Source organism: Macaca fascicularis, chromosome 7 (assembly GCF_037993035.2).
Source record: "Macaca fascicularis isolate 582-1 chromosome 7, T2T-MFA8v1.1".
Taxonomy (NCBI): domain Eukaryota; kingdom Metazoa; phylum Chordata; class Mammalia; order Primates; family Cercopithecidae; genus Macaca; species Macaca fascicularis.
The window spans coordinates 170,263,137-170,279,131 of NC_088381.1; the positions used below are offsets into that span (position 1 = coordinate 170,263,137).

A 15,995-nucleotide genomic window follows, 5' to 3' on the forward strand; every position below is an offset into this window, starting at 1 on the left:
CTTTACAAAAATTTTAAAACTAGCCAGACATGGTGGTACATCTGTAGTTCTGCTACTTGGGAGGCTGATGGCTTAAGCCCAGGAATTTGAGGCTTCAGTGAGCTATGATCATACCACTGCACTCCACCCTGAGTGACGGAGCCAAACCCTGTCTCTAAAACCAAAAACTTGAGTGCACTCAAATTATTTCTTCTTGCTATCTGTTTTAAGCGTACCGTTGAATGATTTTTAGTAATTTATTGAGTTGTACAATTATCACTGTAGTTTTAGAACAGGAGAGATTGGTTTTAAAATTTAATTTTGTATTTCAATTATGCAGAACATTTACATGGTTCCAGCACATAGAACAAAGTTATATTCAGAGAGGTCTGTCTTCTAGTCCTGTTCTCCTTCCCCCTCCTAGCTCCCTTCCTCTAACTATAGATAATATTTTATTTGTTTTTGAGTTATTCTTTTGTTGTTACAGGAATAAGACGACATTTGAGCAGAGATGGGAAGGAATTGAGGGAACATACTGTGTATGGTATTTTGCATCTTGTTTTTTCTGCTTAATGATCTATATTGGAGATCTTTCCATATTAGTAAAAGGGAGCTTCACTCTTTCTTGTCATTGCTTTGTACTCCATGCTTTGGATGTGCCATAATTTATTTAACAACATCACCCTTGATTGATTGATGATCCCTTTTAAAAATATGAATAATGCTGTAGTGAATAACCTTACATGTATGATAAATTTCCAGAGGGGTACTGCTGGGTCAAAGCGTAACTGCATTTATATATATATATTTTATATATATATATATATATATATATTTTATATATATATATATATATATATATTTTATATATATATATATATATATTTTATATATATATATATATATATATATATATATTTTTTTTTTTTTTTTTTTTTGAGATGGAGTCTCGCTTTGTCACCCAGGCTAGAGTGCAGTGGCGCGATCTTGGCTCACTGCAAGCTCCGCCTCCCAGGTTCACGCCATTCTCCTGCCTCAGCCTCCTAAGTAGCTGGGACTACAGATGTCTGCCGCCACGCCCAGCTAATTTTTTCTACTTTTTAGTAAAGATGGGGTTTCACCGTATTAGCCAGGACGGTCTCAATTTCCTGACCTCGTGATCTGCCCACCTCGGCCTCCTAGATTGCTAGGACTACAGGTGTGAGCCACTGCACCTGGCCAACTGCATTTATATTTTTTATAGATGTTGCCAAATGCCCTTTATAGAAGTTGTACTGTTTTGTCCCCCCACATACCTGAGAGTACCTGTTCTCCCACAGCCTCACCAACAGTGTGTTGTTAGACTTTTGTATTTGATCTAATACATGATATATTGTAATTTTTGTTTTTCCATTGTGCTGAGTGAGGTTGAGCATCTTTGTATAGATTTAAGAGTGAGATATATTTCTTTTTCTTTGAATGATGTTTCATATCCCTTGCCCATTTTTAAAAATTGGGTTGTTGGATATCTTTTTTTTTTTTTTGAGACAAGAGTCTCACTCAGTCGCCCAGGCTAGGGTGCAGTGGCACCATCTTGGCTCACTGCAACCACCGCCTCCTGGGTTCAAGCGGTCCTCCTGCCTCAGCCTCCCAAATAGCTGGGATTACAGATGCCTAGCCCCATGCTTAGCTTTTTTTTTTTTTTTTTTTTTTTTTTTCCTGAGATGGAGTCTTGCTCAGTCACCCAGGCTGGAGTGCAGTGGCACGATCTCGGCTCACTGCAAGCTCCACCTCCCAGGTTCACGCCATTCTCCTGCCTCAGCCTCCTGAGTAGCTGGGACTACAGGTGCCTGCCACCACACCCGGCTAATTTTTTTTTTTATTTTTAGTAGAGACGGAGTTTCACCATGTTAGCCAGGATGGTCTTGATTTCCTGACCTCGTGATCCGCCTGCCTCAGCCTCCCAAAGTGCTGGGATTACAGGTGTGAGCCACCGTGCCTGACTTTTTTTTTTAAGACAGAGTCTCTCTCTGTCACCCAGGCTGGAGTGCAGTGGTACAATCACAGCTCACTGCAGCTTCAGCCTCCTGGGCTTCAAGCAACTCTTTCACCTCAGCCTCCTGAGTAGCTGGGACTACAGGCTCGAGCCACCATGCCTGTCTAATTTTTGTATTTTTTGTATAGACAGGGTTTCACCATATTGCCCGTGTTGGGTTCACTAGTGTGTTTTAGGATTTAGCATACTTAGAAATGTTGTAGTTTACAAGTAACAGGAAACCCATTCAAACTAGTTTAAATTTTAAAGGGGTGTATTGGTGTATGCCACTGAAAATTCCACAGGTACAGTGGACTTCAGGCATGGTTTGATTGGGACGCTAGCTCCGTTTTGCTGAGATTCCATTAGTTCCGCTTTCTACCGTGTTTCACCCGGTTTAGATGTCAAAACAGTGGCAGAAATGTCAGGCTTCACATCACTGGACCACATAGACCAAAATGAGAGTAATATTCAGGATGAGGATGAACAGCTCTTCTAATCAGGCTGTCATAAAAATAAGGAAGCTTATTTCGTAGAAGCCTTTACCAAACCTCCTTCTTCAACTCGTTGTTCCAGATTGGATTAAGCAGCTCATTCCTGTGGCCAAGGAAGTGTGCACTGGTTAACCCAGTCTTTACTAACCCATACGTTTAGCAAAGAGATTGGATTATCCAACAACTTGATTGCTCTGGAGACTACTTTGAGTTGAGGTATGAGATAGTAGATAGGAGAATGATCTGTAAGTAGATATTGGATAGACGAGTAAGAGATGCAAACTACACTGAGGTCTTGCACTGGTCTAGGTATTGGGACTCAAATGTAATAGACATAGTTCTTTTCTTGAGACAAGTTCATAGTGAGGAGAACCAGTACAGCAGGGAATATGATACCCTGGAATTGGCACACTGAGTGAAGCTTTGACTGCATTGTAATGTTTTGTGGTTTAAACCTGTCTTTCCTTTGCCCTTGCTGTTTAACTACTGTGATTGAGTTGCCACCTTTTCACACAATGTTGGAATTTTTTGTTTGAATCTCTATTTACCCCACTGGACTATGAATCTTGAGGGCAGAAACCATATCTTGTCAACCATATCTTATTGATCATATCCATCACAGTGCCTGTATGTAGTAGGCACATTATGTTCGTTTTTAAGTGGAACGAAATTTGAACGAATTTGTTGAAATCATAGTCCTCCAACAAGGACTCACTTGAGTACATCAGATAATCTTTCTTTCTTTTCTTTTTCTTTTTTTTTTTTGAGACAGGGTCTCGCTCTGTTGCCCAGGCTGGAGTGCAGTGTGATCTCAGCTCACTGCAACCTCTGCCTCCTGGGCTCAAGCCAACCTCCCACAGCCTCCCAAACAGCTGTGACTACAGGTGTGTACCACCATGCCCAGCTAATTTTTGTGTTTTTTTGTAGAGACAGGTTTTGCCATGTAGCCCAGGCTGGTCTTGAATTACTGAACTCAAGGTGTCCACCTGGCTCGGCCTACCAAAGTGCTGGGATTACAGGCATGAGCCACCTTGCTAGGCCCTTAGATAATCTTTCAAAACCCGTTTCACAAGCCAAAATTATCTGCTAGTTACTGGAGCTCACAGACAGAGGCTTGCTAGTCATTTTGCATTGATTGAGAGACTTCAAAATTAGTCACTGCTATGATTTCAATGTCTGTCCCCTCCAAAACTCCTTTTAGGATTTAATTGACATGGGCCTTTAAGAGCTGATTAGATCATGAGGGCTCTGCCCTTATGAATGGATTAATGCCATTATTGAGGGAGTGGGTTAGTTATTATGAGACTGGGTTTGTCATAAAAACAAGTTGGCCAATTTCCTCTCTCTGTGTTGGGTACTTGCTTCTGCCTCCTGCCGTGGGATGACCCCCACCAGATACCAGCGCCATATTCTTGGAGTGCCCAGCCATCAGAACCATGAGCCAAATAAACTTGTTTATAAATTACTCAGTCTGGCCACGTGCGGTGGCTCATGCCTGTAATCCCAGCACTTTGGGAGGCCGAGGCAGGCGGATCACCTGAGGTCAGGAGTTCGATACCAGCCTGGCCAACATGGTGTAACCCCATCTCTACCAAAAATACAAAAATTAGCCAGGTGTGGTGGCGTGTGCCTGTAATCCCAGCTAGCCAGGAGGCTGAGGCAGGAGAATCGCTGGAACCCAGTGGGCAGAGGCTGCAGTGAACCGAGATTGTGCCACTGCACTCCAGCCTGGGTGACAGACCAAGACTCTGTCTCAAAAAAAAAAAAAAAAAAAAGTCTGTGGTATTCTGTTAATAGCAGCAGAAAATTGAATAAGACAGTCACAACCTCAAGTCTTATGTTGTTAGAATTCTTTTGGGCTAACCCAGAAGGAAGCTTTACAGAGTGTCTTGATTACCTGAAACTAGCGTTGTTTGGAAGTTTTGCTTTACCTATCCTGGTGTCCTGGAAAAAAATGCTTGCACTCTCCCTTCCAGAAGCAGGTGACTTTGCTGCTATCCCTACTTCTTTCCCATTAATTACAAGAATTGTGCTACTCCTTACATTGCCTTTTTCCCCCCTTTGAATTACAGAATAGGTGTACACGTAGTTAGCAAGACTGAAGGCATTATTAGCTCAGCTAATTTAAAAAATGATGGGTGTTGTGCTCGGGGCTTTCCTTGATGTGGCAGCAGTCTGACTTTGCCAGGGAGCTCAGAGAGTGTCTCACAAGTTGAACTGGAAAGGCTTCACAGAACCCTGACTGATACACTGCAAGTGCCACATTAGACCAGGCTTTGGTCCATTTGCCACTCCTGGCATCCCTTTGGAGCCTCCACCCTTAGACTCACGACACCTTTCTCTCTCTTCCTCATGGCCACTTTTGATCATTGAAGACTCCAGTGCCTGACTCACAGCCTTCCTTTCCAGTCCGGTTACTGCCATCATGTTGGGTGGTTTCATCTTCGTCACATGACCCGTCAAGTACCTTGGCTGCTAGCTTTCTTGCCTTCCATGTCCACCCCACTAATCTCCTCTAGTCCACCTCTGGCACTCTCTCCCACAGTGACATGCTGGATCTTGTCATCAGCTGAAGTGGTTTAGCTCCAAAATCACTAATTCAGATAGAAACAGCCTTCCACTGCAATATGGCCTTCCTTCTCACTGCTCTAATTTCTCCAGGATACTGATTACTCAACTTCATGTTGCCAAATCCATTGGACACCTCTTGGCCCACAACTTCCTTGACCTCTTAGCAGCATTCGGCACGATTGATCATCTTCTCTTTATTGAAACATTCTTTGTCTTGACATTTTAACCTCAATTTTTTTTTTATAAATTTCTGACCCACTCAGTACTTCACCTCCTTTGCTAGTTCTTTCTGCTCTACCTAGAATTTAACTGTTGGATTTCTTTAATTGCTCAGTCCTCTTCCCTTTTCTTTTCCATTATAAGTTTCTACTCTATCAGAAGTTATATTTCCCTTTTGTTCCTCAAATTGTTTCTTTTCTCCATCACCAAAGGAAAAACTATTTATTGCAATAAATTAATACAGGTATTCCTGTGAAAGTGCAAATTAGTTTGTTAGGGCAATTAAAACTTCTACGACATATGCTCTGGCAGCGTTACGTCTCTGCCACTGGCAGCTTAGGATCTGCCTTCTTGAGAGTGGTTTTTGCCAGTTCCTTTTTCCACTCAGTTGCCTTTTGCTTTCTGGACCACCTGTTTCCAGTCATGGGTGTGGTCATTTTTGGGTGGAACTGTGGCTCTCACCTCCTCTGCTCCAGAGCTCTGGTGGCACTGTCATTTTTCTGCTGCTGCTTGGGTGGCTGCTGGGTTCAGTCACCAGCTTTAGCGTCACCCCTTCATTCATATATTTTTTTTTTTTCTTGAACAGACTTATAAGAGTTTGTCAATTAAAATTTTTTTCAAAGAGTAAGCTAGTATCTGCTTTCTGTTTTGTGAGTGTCATCTTTATTTCCTTTATTTAGGTTTACTCTGTTCTTTTTCTAGCTTACTGAATTGAAAACATGTTCATCCTTTCTTGCTTTTTAATGATGGCTCAAGGCTGTAACATTCCTTCTAAGTGTTGTTTCAGGAGCTTCTCGTATGTTAGCTGTGTGGGTATAATCATTGTGATATTAAATAATAGCATGTCGAGACCTAATTTTTTGTTTGTTTGTTTTTTTTTTTTTTTTTTTTGAGATAGGGTCTTGCTCTGTTGCTCAGGCTGGAGTGCAGTGGTTCGATCACAGCTGTCTGCAGCCTTGACCTCACAGGCTTAGGTGATCCTCCCACCTCAGCCTCCCGAGTAGCTGGGACTACAGGGACTTGCCACCATGCCTAGCTAATTATTTATTTATTTTTTATTAGAGACAGGATTTCATCATACTGCCCAGGCTGGTCTCCAACTCCTGGGCTCAAGGAATCCGCCTGCCTTGGCCTGCTGAAGTGCTGGGATTACAGGCATGAGCCACTGGACCAGGCCTAGTTTGTTATTTCCATTTTTATTCTCTCTTTAATCTTTGAGTTTCTAAGCAAGTGGTTTTCTTGTTTTTTTTTGTTTTGTTTTGTTTTTTGTTTTTTGTTTTTTTTTAAAAGACAGGGTCTCACTCCATCACCCAGGCTGGAGTACAGTGACATTATCACGGCTCACTGCAACCTTCGCCTCTTAGGCTCAAGCACTTCCCCCCTCCCCCACCCCCCTTCTCATCCTCAGATTGGACTATAGGCATGTACCACCACGCCCGGCAGAGACTGGGTTTTGCCATTGCCGAAGCTGATCTCGAACTCCTGAACTCAAGCGATTCGCCCGTCTCAGCCTCCCCTAAGCAAGCATTTTAAAGTTTCTATTTATGCTGTTTAATTTTTTTTAACTGATTATTTGCATTGTGTGTCATGGAATGTTTTTATGATATTGGTTATTTGAGATGTGGTGAGTCTTTCTTTGTAACCTAGTTAAAACATTCCATGTCTTTTTAAAAGGATGTATATTCCCTATCTGTTAGGCTGAAGGTGACATATATCTGTGCATGCATGTTTGATGAAGTTTGTAATACTGTTCACGTGTCCATATCATTACTATTTTTATGACTGCCCCTCTTATTTATCAGTTTCTGATAGATGTGTTATAAATATCTCACTGATTCTGGACTTGACAGTTTCTTTTTGCCAGTTTTGCTTTATATTAAATTCAGAATTGTTAGTCTGTGCATTGTTCTTTGTGTTGGTATACTATACTCTTCATTATCTCTATTTGTTTTTGCCCTAATTTTGTTTTGAGGATTGGACAGTTTATTTTGGTTACTATTTACATGGAATGTCTTTATATGCCTTACTATCTTGTCATTCATGAGACTGTCTTTTCCTTTACCTCACTCTCTCCACCTGCTTTCATTCTATCACCAATTCCTATTGATTTTCTCTCTGAAGTATATATCTTGACTACATCTGCTTCTGTTTTCACTACCCTCACTCATCTCACCTGGACACCATACAGCCTCTGTCTGGTCTCCTGGTCCACTGTTGCTCCCTCTCATCTATTCTCTGGAGAGCAGTCAGTGATCTTTAAAAATGTGAATCTGATTGTCACTCCCAGGCTTGAAAATCTTTTCAATGGTTCCTGTTGCTTTTAGCATGAAAGACTAAATTCCTAACACAGTGTACAAGGCCCTGCATGAACTACCCCTTACCTACCTTATCAGTCGCTCTTCCCTTCATTATATCTTTCTGACTTGCTGACTTCCTTTTAATTCCTCTCACAAACCTTAACCTTTTTTGACATAGATTCTTCTTATTTATTTATTTATTTGACACAGGGTCTCGCTTTGTCTTCCAGGCTGGAGTGCAATGGTGCAGTAATAGCCCACTGGTAACCTCAGACTCCTTGGGCTTAAGCTATCCTCCTGCCTTAGCCTTCCAAGTAGCTAGGACTGTAGACATGTGCCGCCACACTTGGCTAATTTTTTTCCTTCTTTTTTTTTTTTTTTTTTTTTTTTGAGATAGAGTCTTGCTCTGTTGCCCAGGCTGGAGTGCAGTGGCTCTATCTCAGCTCACTGCAAGTTCCGCCTCCCGGGTTCATGCCATTCTTCTGCCTCAGCCTCCCGAGTATCTGGGTCTACGGGTGCCCACCACCACGCCAGGCTAATTTTTTGTGTTTTTAGTAGAGACGGGGTTTCACCATGTTAACCAGGATGGTCTCGGTCTCTTGAGCTTGTGATCCGCCTGCCTCGGCCTCCCAAAGTGCTGGGATTACAGGCGTGAGCCACCGTGCCCGGCCTCCTTCTTATTTTTTTAGAGACAGTGTCTCACCATGTTGCCCAGGCTGGTCTCTAATTCCTGGCCTCAAGCTATCCTCCTGCCTTGGCCTCCCAAAGCACTGGGATAATAGGTGTGAGCCACCGTGCCCAGCCTAGATTCTTCTTAATATGCTGTTTCCTTTGCCTGGAATGTGCTTCCGTTCCTCACTCTCTGCCCCTTCATCTGTTTAACTCCTGCTCCTTGAAATCTTAGCTCATATGTAATTTTGTCCAAGCCTTTTACCCTGACCTTCAGACTAGATCAGGTCTCCATTATCCTCTACCAGGTCGCCTCTCTAGCGCATGCCACAGTAATAATTAAATAAGTAGAAATTGAAATGTAATGTCTTTTTACTCCCTACCCACCAAACTAGATTATGAACTATTGAGGGCTGATTTTATCTGATTGATTGCTGAACTCCTGTCTGTTCTGCATGCTAGCTCAGTGCCTTTGATGTATGATGATCATAAATATTTGAGTGAATGGATAAATATACAAGGAACTTTGTCATTTACTTATTGACAGTGGGCAGACTGCTATGCTAAGCATATTGTATGCAGTACGTATTTGGTTAAATATTTTCGATGAACAGTTGTTTGCCTGATCTTTCTCATCTGTGTTTGGTGACATGATATATTTAAAGACCAGCAGGTGGTTATTTGTACCCCTCATTTCTCTCTACTGTATTTCTCTCTTCCCCCCATTTCCCATACATCTCCCATATCTTACCGTAGCACTGGTAGCAAACAGGTGCAGGCATGAAAGAAAGACCTGAGAAATCTGCCTAGTTTAGGAGCTTTTTTAGAAGGCGAGCCTGTTAATCATTCAAATCACTAAATCAATTTGCTGTGTGGGAATTTTTTCTTAATTGGCAGCAGTAAAAAGGAAAGGTTTTTCCCCCCCTAAATATAAAAAGAGGAGTTTATTGTAGAAAATTGGAAAACTCCAGGAAGAAAAGAACTCCATGTCCCACAGCTGTTAGTATTTTGGTATTTTTACCTGTTAATCTTTTTTTTTGGTGTTCAGTTACGTATTTTAAGCATAATTGAGGTCCCTAGTACCGAGTATTATGCCTGGCATGGTGTAGGTGCTCAGTAGTTAGAGAATGAACCCAAGCGTGTGTGTTTTCAAATTTAAAATGGCTGCAGCTTCCCAGTTTGGTATTTGGATGGGCATTGCTTTTTGTTGATGGTCTTCATAACCTGTTTTAGAGTAGTTGAACTTTCTATGAAGGTGTGACTTTTAAAAATGAGCCTGTTAGATCATTGTAAAAAGTTGTTTGGGTTAAATATTTTGGAGTCACCTGTGACTTCTTTTTTTCATGGTCTACTTCCAGTCCTTTCATAGAGCCTGTTGACTCCGCCTCTAAATATATCCAGAATCTGATCACTTCTGCTTCCACCACTGCCACCTTCGTTTAAGGAAGCACCGTCTCTCACTTGGATTATTACAGAGGTCTCCACCTGGGTGCCTGCCTCTATCCTTGCCTCTTACAGTCGGTTCTCCTGATGTCAGCCAGAGTGATCATTTAAACAGTATAGGTCAGATCATATTCTTCACTGCTTAAAACTTTCTAATGTGTTTCTATAGCGCTTAGAATAAGATCTGAATTGCTTATGATACAGTGCTTTTCCCCTCCCCAATTCCCCAGTGTGATTTGCTGCCACCTCCTCCTTATTTATTCGAATAACCTCCATTGCATTCTGTGAAGAGCAGCTGCACCCCTCCCCGCCCCACCTGCGGAGCCATGGTACACGCTCTGCTTAGAATCCTTAGTCCCTCTGCTTAGAATGCCCTCCACAGTGGCCATGGAGCTGGCTCCCTCACTTCTTCAGGTCTCTGCCCAAATGTGGTTCTGTTAAAGAAGCTTTCTCTTACCCCTACCCAGAAAGGCACTGCTATCACCTTTCCACCTCAGTCCTTCCACTCCCTTTCCTGACTGATTTTTCTTCATGCTCCTTGTTGATGTTCATTTTGTTGCCTGCTTACTGACTAGTCCCACCTAAAATCTACAAGAGGAGGACTTTATCTGTCTTTGTTGCTGAGATACCAGGGTCTAAAACGGTGCCTGAAGCATATAGAATTCAATAAATATTGGTTGAATGGGTAGTGGATATTTTTTGAGGTGAAGCCTTGCTCTTGTTCCCCAGGCTGGAGTGCAATGGTACAATCTTGGCTCACTGCAGCCTCTGCCTCCCGTGTTCAAGTGTTTGTCCTGCATCAACCTCCCAAGTATCTGGGATTACAGGCACCTACCCCATGCCCAGCTTATTTTTGTATTTTTATTAGAGACAGGGTTTCACCATGTTGGCCAGGCTGGTCTCGAACTCTTGACCTCAGGTGATCTGCCCGACTCGGCCTCCCAAAGTGCTGGGATTACAGGTGTGAGCCACCATGCCCGCCCTTTCTCAAGTAACTTAGTGAGAAAGTCTGCATTGGGAATTAGGTATTGTGACATCTCCTAGGCCTATTTTATTTTTTGATAGGTAATACATTCACATGGTTCAAAATTCAGAGAGCATGCAATGAAGTGTCTCACGCTCTGCCCTCCGGCGCCCCCTGTCCCCTCCTCTGAAGTGACTAGTGTTAAGTTATTGTGTGTATTTCCAGAGATAGCCAATGTTTTAATACACAAAATTACAGATACAGTCTTTCCTCCTTTATAAAAATGCAAACTTTAGCATCTGCACTGTTTTACACCTTGTTTTTGTTTTGTATACTTCGGGGATTGTTCTTTGTCAATAAAGACATTATTGTGTAAAAGCATCTTTAATGCCTGTACAATATCCCGTTGTGTAAATTTATCATAATTCTTCTTTTGATGGACATTGATGTTTCTAGTCTTTAGCTCTTACACACTACACTGCAATAAATCACTTTGTACATACATCATTTTGCCTTGTTGCTAGTATATCTGAGGAATAAATTCTTGTGAGGAATTGCTGGGTGAAAAGGACATGTGTTTGTAATTTTAGAGACATAGTCAGATCACCTTCTAAAAATTGTACCAATTTTTACTTCTGGCATAGTGTATTGTTATTTTGATCTTTGCTAACTTGACAGATGAAAGATGGTATAACACTATAGTTTTTTGGTGTTTCTTGTGCTACGAATTAAGCATCGTTTTGGATATTTAAGAGCCATCTGTATTTTCTATGAGTTGTTCATGTCGTGAACCCACTTTACTAGGACTCTGGTCTTTTTTTTTTTTTTTTTTTTTTTGAGACGGAGTCTCGCTCTGTCTCCCGGGCTGGAGTTGCAGTGGCCGGATCTCAGCTCACTGCAAGCTCCGCCTCCCGGGTTCACGCCATTCTCCTGCCTCAGCCTCCCGAGTAGCTGGGACTACAGGCACCCGCCACCTCGCCTGGCTAGTTTTTTGTATTTTTTAGTAGAGACGGGGTTTCACCATGTTCACCAGGATGGTCTCGATCTCCTGACCTCATGATCCACCCATCTCGGCCTCCCAAAGTGCTGGGATTACAGGCTTGAGCCACCGCGCCCGGCCGACTCTGGTCTTAAAAAAAAAAATTAACTTGATAGGAGTTCTCTTTTATGATTATAAAATTTTTAATGTTTAAATTTTTTTAGAGATGGGATCTCACTGTGTTGCCCAGGCTGGTCTGCAGTCATTCCACCTCAGCCTCTGAGCAGCTGAGACCGTAGGCATGTACCACCATGCCCAGCTTTTTGTACAAATTAGCCCTTAATCTGTGATCTGAGGGACAGACATTTTGTTCCATTTGTCAGTTGTCTTCTGATTTTGCTCATGGTAGTTTTTTCCTACATAGAAATTTGCTTTTTTTTCCTTTATTTTTCTTCTTCCTCCTCCTTGGGAAATTTCATTTTTTTTTGTAAGTAGTAGTAGTATTTTTTGAGATCGAGTCTTGTTCTTTCGCCCAGGCTGGAGTGCAGTGGCATAATCTGGGCTCACTGCAAGCTCCGCCTCCCGGGTTCACGCTATTCTCCTGCCTCAGCCTCCTGAGTAGCTGGTACTACAGGCACCCGCCACCACACCTGGCTAATTTTTTGTATTTTTAGTAGAGACGGGGTTTCACCGTGTTAGCCAGGATGGTCTCGATCTCCTGACCTCGTGATCTGCCCACCTTGACCTCCCAAAGTGCTGGGATTATAGGCATGAGCCACTGCACCCGGCTGGGAAATTTCATTTTTTTATAGACAAACATCTATAAAACATCTTCTCTTAGGTTTTGATTCACACCTAACCCTCCTAATATTTTTTTAAAAATATCCATAGTTTCTTATTGTACTATTTCTTCTCTCTCTCTGGTTTTTTTTCTTTTTTTAATAAGGAGTCTCACTCTGTCACTCAGTCTGGAGTACAATGCTGCGATCTCGGCGCACTGCAACCTCCGCCTCCCAGCAATTCTCCTGCCTCAGGCTCCTGAGTAGCTGGGATTACAGGCATGCACCACCATGCCTGGCTAATTTTTGTATTTTTAGTAGTGACGGGGTTTCACCGTGTTGGTCAGGCTGGTCTCAAACTCCTGACCTCGTGATCTGCCTGCCTCGGCCTCCCAAAGTGCTGGGATTGCAGGTGTGAACCATCACGCCTGGCCTCTCTCTCTCTCTCTTTTTTTTTTTTTTAAAGAGACAGGGTCTTGCTTTGTTGCCCAAGCTGGAGTACAGTAGTATAATCATAGCTCATTGTAACCACAAACTCTTTGGCTCAAGGGATCCTCCCACCTCAGCCTCTTGAGTAGCTGGGACTATAGGCATGAGCCACACTGTTGGCTCTTCTTGTACTTCTGAGGTTTCATTTCGTACATGTGATTTCTTTTTGATACTGCTGAGATTTATTCTGGTATACATTGTGAGGTGGGGTTTCACCCCATTTTTTAAAAAACATTTTTAGGATTTCTTGATCTTTTATGTCTTGTCTGGAGAGTGATTTTTCAGCTGTTTTCTGCTAAACTGTGAGTGGTATAGACCAGTTAGCTATGTCCTGTGTACTTTTCAGTTTAAGACATGGTTGCCTTTATCTTACCAAAGATCTTATCTTTTGTTGTCTTAAAAATAACGATGGAAATACAGCCTATTGGGGAGTATTGTTTTAAAACAGGTTTTATAGAATTTTTTTTTTTTTTTTTTTTTTTGAGACGGAGTCTCGCTCTGCCGCCCAGGCTGGAGTGCAGTGGCCGGATCTCAGCTCACTGCAAGCTCCGCCTCCCGGGTTCACGCCATTCTCCTGCCTCAGCCTCCCGAGTAGCTGGGACTACAGGCGCCGCCACCTCGCCCGGCTAGTTTTTTGTATTTTTTAAAGTAGAGACGGGGTTTCACCGTGTCAGCCAGGATGGTCTCGATCTCCTGACCTCGTGATCCGCCCGTCTCGGCCTCCCAAAGTGCTGGGATTACAGGCTTGAGCCACCACGCCCGGCAGTTTTATAGAATTTTCAGTTGGTAAAGATTGGTAAGATTAGTAATAATAGGTACGATAAGTAATTAACTATGCATTATATTTAAGGAATGTGTTTAGTACGTTTTATAATGCTAAAGAAATAAGGGATTTTTCTGTTTTTTATTTATTTTTATTTTTTATTTTCTTGGAGGCATCCTCGTTCTGTCGCCCAGACTGGAGTGCAGTGGTGCGATCTCAGCTTACTGCAACCTTCACCTCCTGGGTTCAAGTGATTTTTCTGCCTCAGTGTCATGAGCAGTTGGGCCTACAGGCTTGTGCCACCACGCCTGGCTAATTTTTTGTATTTTTAGTAGAGATGGGGTCTCACCATGTTGCCCAGGCTGGTCTCAAACTCCTGAGCTCAGATAGTCCACCCACCTTGGCCTCCCAAAGTGCTGGGATTACAGGTGTGTGCCACCATGCCCAGCCCGTGTGTGTGTTTTTTTTTTTAAATATTATTTATTTATTTTTTATTCCAATAGGTTTTTGGGGAACAGGTGGTATTTGGTTACATGGATAAATTCCTCAGTGGTGATTTCCTAAATTTTGGTGCACCCGTCACCTGAGCGATGTACACTGTACCCAATGTGCAGTCTTTTATCCCTCATTGCCCTCCCCACTGAGTCCCCAAAGTTCATTATATCATTCTTGTGCTTTTGTGTCCTCATAGCTTAGCTCCCACTTATAAGTGAGAACATACGATGTTTCGTTTTCCAATCCTGAGTTACTTCACTTAGAATAACTGGCCGGGCACGGTGGCTCACGCCTGTAATCCCAGCACTTTGGGAGGCCGAGGCGGGCGGATCACAAGCTCAGGCGATCGAGACCATCCTGGCTAACATGCTGAAACCCCGTCTCTACTAAAAATACAAAAAATTAGCTGGGTGTGGTGGTTGGCGCCTGTAGTCCCAGCTACTCGGGAGGCTGAGGCAGGAGAATGGCATGAACCTGGGAGGTGGAGCTTGCGGTGAGCTGAGATCATGCCACTGCACTCCAGCCTGTGCGACAGAGTGAGACTCCATCTCAAAAAAAAAAAAAAAAAAAAAGAATGGTCTCCAGCTTCATCCAGGTTGCTTGGAATGCCATTATTATTATTATTATTACATTTTCTTTATCCACCTGATTGATGGGCATTTGTGGTGGTTCCATATTTTTGCAGTTGTGAATTCTGCTGCTATAAATATGTATGTGCAAGTTTCTTTTTCATATAATGACGTCTTTTCCTCTGGGTAGATACCCTGTGGTGAGATTGCTGGATCAAATGGAAGATCTACTTTTAGTTCTTTAAGGAATCTCCATGCTATTTTCCATAGTGGTTATACTAGTTTACATTCCCTGTGTTAAAAAGCTGTGTTAAAAGTGTTCGCTTTTCACATCCACACCAGCATCTGTTATTTATTTATTTATTTATTTATTTTAAATTTATTTTTTTTTGTTGAGATGGAGTCTCGCTGTGTCGCCCAGGCTGGAGTGCAGTGGCACGATCTCCACTCACTGCAAGCTCCGCCTCCCAGATTCACGCCGTTGTCCTGCCTCAGCCTCCCCTGTAGCTGGGACTACAGGCACCCGCCACTGCACCCGGCTAATTTTTTGTATTTTTAGTAGAGACGGGGTTTCACCGTGTTAGCCAGGATGGTCTCGATCTCCTTACCTCGTGATCTGCCCGTATTGGCCTCCCAAAGTGCTGGGATTGCAGGTGTGAGCCACCTCTCCCGGCCACATCTGTTTTTTTTTATTTATTGTTTATTATTATTTTTTTGAGACACTCTTGCTCTGTCGCCCAGGCTAGAGTGCAGTGGCGCAATCTCAGCTCACTGCAATCTCCACCTCCCAGGTTCAAGCGATTCTCCTGTCTCAGCCTCCCGAGTAGCTGGGACTCCAGGCGCCCACCACCACGCCCGGCTAATTTTTTGTATTTTTCGTAGAGACAGGGTTTCACCATATTAGCCAGGATGGTCTCGATCTCCTGACCTCGTGATTTGCCCACTTCAGCCTCCCAAAGTGCTGGGACTACAGACGTGAGGTGCCCAGCATTTTTTGATTTTTGAATTATGGCCATTGCTACAGGAGTAAGGTTGTATCATATTGTGGTTTTGATTTGCATTTCCCTGATAATTAGTGATGTGGAGCATTTTTTCATATGTTTACTGGCCATTTGTATATCTTCTTTTGAGTATTGTCTGTTCATGTCCTTAGCCCACTTTTTGATGGGATTATTGTTATTATTATTATTATTATTATTATTATTTTCTTGCTGATTTGAGTTTCTTGTAGATTCCAGATATTAGTCCTTTGTTGGATGCATAGTTCGTGA

General features: G+C 42.7%; 1 protein-coding gene across 27 annotated transcripts in view; it reads left to right on the forward strand.

The window, feature by feature from the left end:
• The window catches only part of WDR20 (WD repeat domain 20), an 89,427-nt gene that overhangs the window by 20,747 nt on the left and 52,685 nt on the right, over positions 1-15,995 (forward strand). The window contains exon 2 of one of the 27 annotated variants that reach the window (XM_065547514.2): positions 6,686-6,801. The exons of the other annotated variants lie outside the window; for them this stretch is intronic. Coding sequence (XP_065403586.1) covers positions 6,686-6,697 — 12 coding nt within the window. The 3' untranslated portion in view covers positions 6,698-6,801. Of the gene's footprint in view, positions 1-6,685; positions 6,802-15,995 lie in introns of those variants that run through there. 27 annotated transcript variants of the gene reach the window in all.